The 8,517-nt window shown below is 34.2% G+C and overlaps 2 protein-coding genes and 1 long non-coding RNA gene across 4 annotated transcripts; 1 reads left to right on the top strand and 2 right to left on the bottom strand.

The window, feature by feature from the left end:
- Nucleotides 228-1,677, top strand: LOC107635727. Its single transcript, XR_001619293.2, has 2 exons — nt 228-313; nt 1,073-1,677. It is a non-coding gene; the product is annotated as an uncharacterized LOC107635727 (long non-coding RNA).
- On the bottom strand, nt 2,142-4,706 carry LOC107638206 (traB domain-containing protein). The gene is made up of 8 exons (XM_016341375.2): nt 4,362-4,706; nt 4,212-4,259; nt 3,793-3,855; nt 3,585-3,689; nt 3,310-3,459; nt 3,090-3,193; nt 2,610-2,721; nt 2,142-2,401 (listed from the first exon to the last, which is right to left on the bottom strand). Exons 1-8 carry the CDS (start codon nt 4,632-4,634, stop codon nt 2,294-2,296), a joined length of 963 nt encoding a protein of 320 aa, XP_016196861.1. The 5' UTR covers nt 4,635-4,706; the 3' UTR covers nt 2,142-2,293.
- On the bottom strand, nt 5,774-8,327 carry LOC107635728 (traB domain-containing protein). Of its 2 annotated transcripts, XM_016339284.2 has the most exons (8): nt 7,999-8,325; nt 7,873-7,920; nt 7,428-7,490; nt 7,219-7,323; nt 6,944-7,093; nt 6,724-6,827; nt 6,301-6,412; nt 5,774-6,091 (listed from the first exon to the last, which is right to left on the bottom strand). In XM_016339284.2, the coding sequence occupies exons 1-8, from the start codon at nt 8,260-8,262 to the stop codon at nt 5,984-5,986; spliced, it is 954 nt and encodes a 317-aa protein (XP_016194770.1). In that variant the 5' UTR covers nt 8,263-8,325; the 3' UTR covers nt 5,774-5,983. The 2 variants fall into 2 exon arrangements, with proteins under 2 accessions (XP_016194770.1, XP_020977943.1); XM_021122284.1 differs by lacking the exon at nt 7,428-7,490 and having other exon boundaries at nt 7,999-8,327.

Genomic DNA, 8,517 nt, shown 5'->3' on the forward strand with positions numbered 1-8,517 from the left:
ATTTCATTAATTATAAGAATTCAAATTAATACAGTTTTTAAGATTATCAAAATAATTTATATATTTCATGGATAAAATCCTTTACACTCACATTAATGTTTTTTTCTCAAAAAAGCCCAATTTTTCGTTTAAGAGTTAAGACTAGGTGCCTTGGCCCAAATCAAAGCCCAAGACCAAAAAAACATTTCCAAGAGCAATAAAAAAATTGATAAAAGGTTTGACTTGTTTAGCAATTTAGCACCACAAAACTTGGAGTACGAATCACAACTCACAAGTTCATAACTCTCTCAGCAGCCACCATTTTCCCCCCAAGGTATGCTCTTTACTGCATTGGCTTTCTACCCCATCATTCAAGTTTAGAACTTTTCACCTCTTTAATTAGTTTTGCGCAACATCAACAGCTTAAGTAAAAGTGGATTATTTTTTTTTTTTCGCTGGATGTATTATTTTGATGAAATGCCCAAAATTTATCTGATGATTTTGATATTTGGACCTTTTTTTTGTTGTTGCTAAATCCTTGATTGCCTTGCTTGAGGATATGGGTTGTGATTTCGTCTTTGAATTCCTGAATTTGTTTGTAGTTTGGGGTTTGATTTGATGCTTGAATTGAATGCTTGATTGGTTGATTTTGAACTTTGTATATTGGTTATCTCTTGTTCTGCTGGTCCAAAACTTGAACTTGGTTTCTGAGTTTTATAAGAAGAGAATATATACTTATACCTCAAATGAAATGCTTTTATGTAAATACCAATGGCAAATATCTTCATTCCACCTAAGACCAAGTCATTCTGCTTCAACCAGCTCTCACTAACAGGACTTGAAGGTTTGAACAGTGTTCTTGAGCTCTATGATTGCCCTAATTTTACTCTTAAATGTTCTTATGCTTCTGCTAAGATCAGGTTGTAGGTTTAACAATCTTGAGTTAACTTGCTGGTTTATTACTTGAGATTTATTTGTATGTTTACTAAGTTTCATGAGTTTAGATGAATTCTCTTGATTCTTAATATAATGAAGGATCTATATCCCTTCTCTCTGGTGTGGTTAAGCATTTCTTCAGTGACCCAAAATACAGGTATGGCAACAGAATCAGATCCTAGGTCGACGCAGGTGAAGGCCACGCTGCGCCTTGGCTCAGAATCGTACACCGTTCAGGCGAATAAAGGTTGTTTATCAGAGCAACTGGTTTCACTGAAAGAGGAAAGTATGAGCATATTGAAGGAGTTCATAACAAAACATAACATCCCTCAAGATGTCCCTGATGAGCCATTAGAATCTTCTTCAGAAGATGATGATGATACACCTGAGAAACCTCAAGTGAAGTCTAAGAAGACTAAGTTTACTTAGCTTTTGAAATTATTATGTTAGAATCTGTATTGAGTACTTTGACATTTGAATTTTGATTGTGTATCTTTTAAACATTTGATGTGTTTGGTTTAGGAGCTTATTGTGTGTTTCTGTTTCCCAGTTATTTGCTGCTGTTTTTAGAAGATTAAGTGCAAATAACTTTAGATTCTAGAACCACATCCCCACCAGCCACCAACATTTAACAAGATCTCTTTGATTTATTCAGGAGGAGCTGACATAAATGTTAATTATTATTTTTATTTTACAAATGTAAAAAACCCTTTCCTTTTAGAAGGTTATGTTCTTATGCAATTATGTTTGGGTTGATCAACACTCAACAGGGACCAGTTTTGTCCATAGCACTAATAATAATTATTTTGGTGTAATTTTACTGTATATATAAGATTATTTGATCTATAATATAAAATATATAAGAATAGAGTAATATTTTAATAAATAGAATTAATAACAAATAAATACTATGATAGGTAGGTAAAATAGATAGATTATTTAATTCATTCAAAATAGTGAAATAATAATCTTATTTTTGTTAAATAAAATCTTAAATTCATATTTTATGAATAAAATATGTTAACTAACCACCGTAAAGAAGCCATTAAATCTTATGTTAGTCTGTGTAATTAAGACATTAAATCAGATTTTATTTTCAATGTTACACAAATATGCACAGAACGATAGCAACAGTTTGAGAATGGAGAAAAGCCATGGAAAACTGTATATTTTCATTTTGTATGATTAAATTAAATCTCAAAAAATGTTTCCATGAGACAGAGCACTAGATTTTGAAATATGAACCTCTAGTTTTTCTTCACATATTAGGATAATCATCCCATGTTTGTCTATTACAATTTACAAGTTCATTTCAAGTTAGAAAGCGTAAACACAATCATGATCAGAAAAATCTCCACTTGGGAAGTCATATTTTAATTCAAAGATATCTCCAAATCATGGATACCCCAACCATGGCAACACTAACAGAGATACAAAAGTTCATTATAGTATGTTTGGGAGATGGAACTTGGAGGAGAGGCGCCACCTAACAAAAAAGTAAAACCAAATTGCATTAATAAAACCTCCTATCATACTTTAAAATGCAGATATAATGAGTTATGAATGTACCAAATTTTTAAAGTGACAAAAATCATGGAACGGATGGATTAATATAAATGGTTTGAAGTTAACAAGCTGCATAATCTCATGCATGGAATGCTGCAGATAATTGAAATGTGAGAAATGTTCCTAACCGATATATCTTGCTGCCAATGCTTCATTATTCCTGGTAAATGCCCCTTTCCAACAACAGCAACAACACAGTTATTCCTCTTAGCCACTTCTAGTAGTGAGTGAGACATGTATCTGAATTTTTGAAAGGGAAAATGAATCGACAATTGTTGATATTGTAGACACAACATAGTAAATGCATAACAAAGATAAATTGGACGCAGTTAGACGTAAAATCTTTCATGTGGTTCTGCTGAATTGTTTATGATTTTGGGCGAGGGGATTCATAACAACCATAGACTCTTTGACCAAATGGTCTACAATCATCCTTGCCCACATTTTTCTAAATAAAAGAATGTATTTCAACAGACCTAAAGACCATTTATTATACATAACCTCAGAAGCAATCCACTACTATTTAGAATATTTTGGATAAGAAAAACTGTTAAGGAAAAGCTTAGATTTCTTTTCTCATAGAGTAAGGTAAGTTAGAGACATCTTACTGAGCTCGTTCATGTAGAATGGTCTCCTGCAAAACCATAAGCACCTTAAACTCACGTATTTCCTGATTAATACCTTCTCCTTCCAATTGTTCAATTAACTCATCCTGAAGAAAGCAATCCCAGATTAGGATCAAACAAGAAGGAATTCCTTTAGATGTAATATATAATATAATAACCAATTCATTCCACAATTATGTAAGGATTCTGAAGCTTAGCTTACCACTTTGGGAAAACCCCGAATGTTGCCTTTGCCATCTATTGCCAAACGAAGAAGAAGGCTAGTTAAGTGGGGAAGGTCTTTAAAGGGAAGAGAAAATAGTTTTATCACGTCCAAAAATCCAATCTGTCTGATAAATCTGGCGTTGGTAATCTGTCACAACCGTTGCATAGAAATTAATTAACCTTAACCACTGTATTCATTCACGTCTCGTTGAATGCACAACAAGATTTCATGCAGCAGCAATAAATATACTTGAATACAAAATTTCATCTAACCTTTTCAAGGCGATCGCCAAGATACACTTTGCCACCATATTTTTTTGCTTCTTCAAATGCCACTCGAAATTCGCTAACAGGACCAACCTCAGGTTGTTTACCAGGCTGTCAAAAAATTTGAATGCAAATATGATGAAGCTATTAAGGATAATATCAAACTATGATTGAAACTTGAAAGTTCTAAAGCTAATAGACAGAAAATCTAAACCCTTGTATCAATTGGAGGATAAAGCACTGCTGAGCGACTTTGGCATAATCCTAAAAACACAGCCTGCAGGAAAAAACCAATACAAAATAATAATTTCAAAATTAGTGACTTTTACTAATACCCGAGTTAACCTTCAAAGTGGTCCTTGAAATTGACCATAGTCCAGAGATCCCAATTGCACTGATTATGTCCTAAGATGACTCATCACGCCAATAGGGACATAATTAGGGCAATTGGGATCATGTACTATTCAATTCTCGCAGCCAATCTCATGAATTACTTTAGGGTTTAACTCTAATAAGCCATTGAATATTTATCTAAACCTTAAATCCTAAAAATCCTTTACACAATAAGTACATGAAAATTAAATCCCAAAAACAATGAATAATGATTTCAAGAACTGAGGTACATAACGTAACCTGTGGTTTCAAGTGGCCGATTATTCTTTTAACTTGTTCGCGTGATCGCTGCAACCAATGGAACAAAATTGAAAGGGGTAAAAGAGAATAACAAGGATGAAAATTGTGGACATTGATTGATTGATTGAATGAATGAATGAATGTATGTACCTGAGAATTATAAACAGTGCCAACAAGAAAGACATTGCAAAAACCAGAGGAGGACTCGCACTTGAGCTGCACCACATTCTTGCCTCGCAGTTCCGCTGGCAGCTTTATTTCATTTCCTGAAAAGGAAGCACCTTTTGTTCTTTCTGTTGTTGCATTTCCCGAGAATCGGCGGTGGTGGCGGTGGTGAGTGAGAAGGCACCGCGTGACTCGGGCGAGTCGAGAGCAAGTTGGTGGTGTTAGCAATTGAGGAGCCATAAACAGAGATTGAAGCATACATTAAAAGTCGACTTCACCTTAAGTTAATATCTGAGAGCCTTTAGATGAAAATTTAATCAAATTAGTCAAATCATTTAAGTGAGAGCCTTTAGATGAAAATTTAGTCAAATCATTTAAGTATCAACTTCACGTGAAGTTATCTGAGTTTCTACCATAATTTTAAGGAAGAATATATTTACCAAATGCTATTAGCCTATTACAAATTCAAATACCAATCTAGTGTTTCTCATTTCATGTTTAATTAAAATCAAACTAAGAGGTCGGGTTGAGATTCTTGATAACAAGGTGCAAGATGAGCCTTCCAAAATTAACAAGTAAAATAAAAATTGACTGGCATGTTTTTAATTTACGTGTTTAAATTTTTTATGTCCTTCTTAATTTAATATATGTACTTAATTTATTTGTTTGAAACTACTGGTATCCTCTGCGTAAATTACACCAAGAAGATTACTTGGGTTTTCCAGAACTACTATTAGCGGGTCATAACCAGGTTTAGCATGGCTCCTAATCGGATTTGAGACTTTTGGTGGGACTTATTTAAGATAATTAAGTGTTCTTTATTTAAAATTTCAAAATATATTACATTGTCATATAAAGCACCAATAAAAAAAGTAATTCTCGTGCTTCTCACCAGTGTTGTTTATTGTAACATCATTTCATGCTGCGTAATGGTGATGAATGGAGAAATCTAGCGTTTCTCATTTAGATCGACAGCAACAGTTTGGTAGTGTTTGGTGGAGAAAAGACAGAGACCGAGAGATTGAGACTAAGAAACAGTCAGACAGAGATTAAAAAAATCTCAGTATTCTGTTTGGTACAAAGTGGAAAACAGAAATTGAAATAAGAATGAAATTTTAATTTAATTTGTACAAAGAATAAAATTGAAATTAATTAATTGAAATGAAGGTATTTTAGGTATAAAATGTTATTAAAATTTCAGTCTTCATTTCTAAAAATTTTAGTCCCTTGTGTCCCCACTTTTTGGAGGTACTGAAATACTGAAATTTTAAAGACAGAAACAGAAATTTTAGTACCAATTTCTGAACCAACAAATATGATATTGAGTCTCAGTCTCTGTCTCAATACTTCAAAACAAACACTACCTTGAAAATGGAGAAAAGCCGTGAAAAACTGTATATTTTCATTTTGTATGATTAAATTAAATCTCAAAAAATGTTTCCATGAGGCAGAGCACCAGATTTTGAAATATGACCTCTAGTTTTTCTTCACATATTAGGATAATCATCCCATGTTTGTCTATTACAATTTACAAGTTCATTTCAAGTTAGAAAGTGTAAACACAATCATGATCAGAAAAATCTCCACTTGGCAAGTCATATTTTGATTCAAAGATATCTCCCAATCATGGATACCCCAACCATGACAACACTAACAGAGATACACAACTTCATTATAGTATGTTTGGAAGATGGAACTTGGAGGAGAGGCGCCACCTAACAAAAAAGTAAAACCAAATTGCATTAATAAAACCTCCTATCATACTTTAGAATGCAGATATAATGAGTTATGAATGTACCAAATTTTTAAAGTGACAAAAATCATGGAACAAATGGATTTAATATAAATGGTTTGAAGTTAACAAGCTGCATAATCTCATGCATGGAATGCTGCAGATAATTGAAATGTGAGAAATGTTCCTAACCGATATATCTTGCTGCCAATGCTTCTTTATTCCTGGTAAATGCCCCTTTCCAACAACAGCAACAACACAGTTATTCCTCTTAGCCACTTCTAGTAGTGAGTGAGACATGTATCTGAATTTTTGAAAGGGAAAATGAATAAAAAATTGTTGATACTGCATACACATCATAGTAAATGCATAACAAAGACAAATTGGACGCAGTAAGATATAAAATCATTCATGTGATTCTGCCTAATTATTTATGCTGTTGAGAGAGAGGATTCATAACAAACATAGACTCTTTGACCAAATGGTCTAGAATTTGATCATCGTAGGCCACATTTTTAATCCGCTACTATTTAGAATATTTTGGATGAGAAAAAACAATAAGAAAAAGCTTAGATTTATTTTCTCAGAGAGTAAGGTAAGTTAGAGACATCTTACTGATCTCGTTCATGTAGAACAGTCTCCTGCAAAACCGTAAGCACCTTAAACTCACGTATTTCCTGATTAATACCTTCTCCTTCCATGTGTTCAATTACCTGTCTCTGAAGAAAGCAATCCGAAATTAGAACCAAACAAGAAGGAATTCCTTTAGAAGTAATATATAATATAACAACCAATTCATTCCACAATTATGCAGGGATTCTGAAGCTTAGCTTACCAATTTGGGAAAACCCTGCGTGATGCTTGAGCGATCTATAGGGAAAGTTTCAAGAAGCTTACTTAAGTGGGGAACGTCTTTGAAGGGAAGAGAACATAGTTTTATGAAGTCCAAAAGTGTAATCTTTCTGATGACTCTGCCCATGGTAATCTGTCACAACCGTTGCATAGAAATTAATTAACCTTAACCACTGTATCCATTCACATCTCGTTGAATGCACAACAAGATTTCATGCAGCAGCAGTAAACATACTTGAATATAAAAATTCATCTAACCTTTTCATGGCGATCGCCGAGATACACTTTGCCACCATACTTTCTTGCTTCTTCAAATGCCACTCGAAATTCGCTAACAGGACCAACCTCAGGTTGTTTACCAGGCTGTCAAAAATTTTGAATGCAAATATGATGAAGCTATTAAGGATAATATCAAACTATAATTGAAACTTGAAAGTTCTAACCCTAATAGACAGAAAAATCTAAACCCTTGTATCAATTGGAGGATAAAGCACTGCTGAGCCACTTTGGCATAATCCTAAAAGCACAGCCTGCAGGAAAACACCAATACAAAATAATAATTTCAAAATTAGTGACTTTCGCTAATACCCGAGTTAAATTTCAAAGTGGTCCTTGAAATTGACCATAGCCTGAAGATCCCAATTGCACCAATTACGTCCTGAGATGACTGATCACGCCAATAGGGACGAACGTGGTGCACGCCTTAGGGACGAAATTAGGGCAATTGGGATCTCACGTACTATTCAGTGCTCGCGGCCAATCTCATGAATTACCTAAGGGTTTAACTCTAATACGCCATTGAATATTTATCTAAACCTTACATCCTAAAACTCCTTTACACAGTAAGTAGACGAAAATTAAATCTCAAAAACAATGAATTATGATTTCAAGAACTGAGGTGCATAACGTAACCTGTGGTTTCAAGTGGCCGATTATTCTTTTTACTTGTTCGCGTGATCTCTGCAACCAAAGGAACAAAATTGAAAGGGGCAAAAGAGAATAACAAGGATGAAATTGTAGACATTGATTGAAATGTACCTGAGAATTATAAACAGTGCCAACAATAAAGACATTGCAAAAACCAGAGGAGGACTCGCACTTGAGCTGCACCACATTCTTGTCTCGCAGTGCCGCTGGCAGCTTTATTTCATTTCCTGAAAAGGAAGCACCTTTTGTTTTTTGACTTCTTTCTGTTGTTGCATTTGTCGAGAACCGGCGGTGGTGGCGGTGGCGAGTGAGAAGGCACCGCGTGACTCGGGCGAGTCGAGAGCGAGTTGGTGGTGTTAGCAATTGAGGAGCCATAAACAGAGAGAGAAGCAACAAAACTGAAGCATACACTACTCATTTTAACGAAGAATAAATAGTCATAGATATGTAAGGTTCGAAGTGAATTAAGCCGATTTATGAGTTAGTTCGAACTCAACTAGTCAATAATTTGATAAGGTGAGTTTGTGAGCTTATCATCGAGTTTAAGTCTGGAATTTAAGTTCAGAAATTAAATGAATCAAGTTTGAGTTTGAATTTAGATAAGTTTAATTCATTAGTCCGTGAACTAAT

Source organism: Arachis ipaensis, chromosome B04, assembly GCF_000816755.2.
Source record: "Arachis ipaensis cultivar K30076 chromosome B04, Araip1.1, whole genome shotgun sequence".
Classification (NCBI taxonomy): domain Eukaryota; kingdom Viridiplantae; phylum Streptophyta; class Magnoliopsida; order Fabales; family Fabaceae; genus Arachis; species Arachis ipaensis.

What these genes read in the sequence shown, in the direction of transcription:
- LOC107638206 (XM_016341375.2), bottom strand. Translation starts at nt 4,634, where the DNA reads ATGCTTCAATCTCTGTTTATGGCTCCTCAATTGCTAACACCACCAACT. An exon ending in TCGGCCACTTGAAACCACAG is followed by an intron (nt 3,856 to 4,211) that starts GTTACGTTATGT and finishes TTTTTCCTGCAG; the next exon opens with GCTGTGTTTTTAGGATTATG. An exon ending in TTGGCGATCGCCTTGAAAAG is followed by an intron (nt 3,460 to 3,584) that starts GTTAGATGAAAT and finishes CGGTTGTGACAG; the next exon opens with ATTACCAACGCCAGATTTAT.
- LOC107635728 (XM_016339284.2), bottom strand. Translation starts at nt 8,262, where the DNA reads ATGGCTCCTCAATTGCTAACACCACCAACTCGCTCTCGACTCGCCCGA. An exon ending in GCACTGTTTATAATTCTCAG is followed by an intron (nt 7,921 to 7,998) that starts GTACATTTCAAT and finishes CTTTGGTTGCAG; the next exon opens with AGATCACGCGAACAAGTAAA. An exon ending in ATCCTCCAATTGATACAAGG is followed by an intron (nt 7,324 to 7,427) that starts GTTTAGATTTTT and finishes AATTTTTGACAG; the next exon opens with CCTGGTAAACAACCTGAGGT.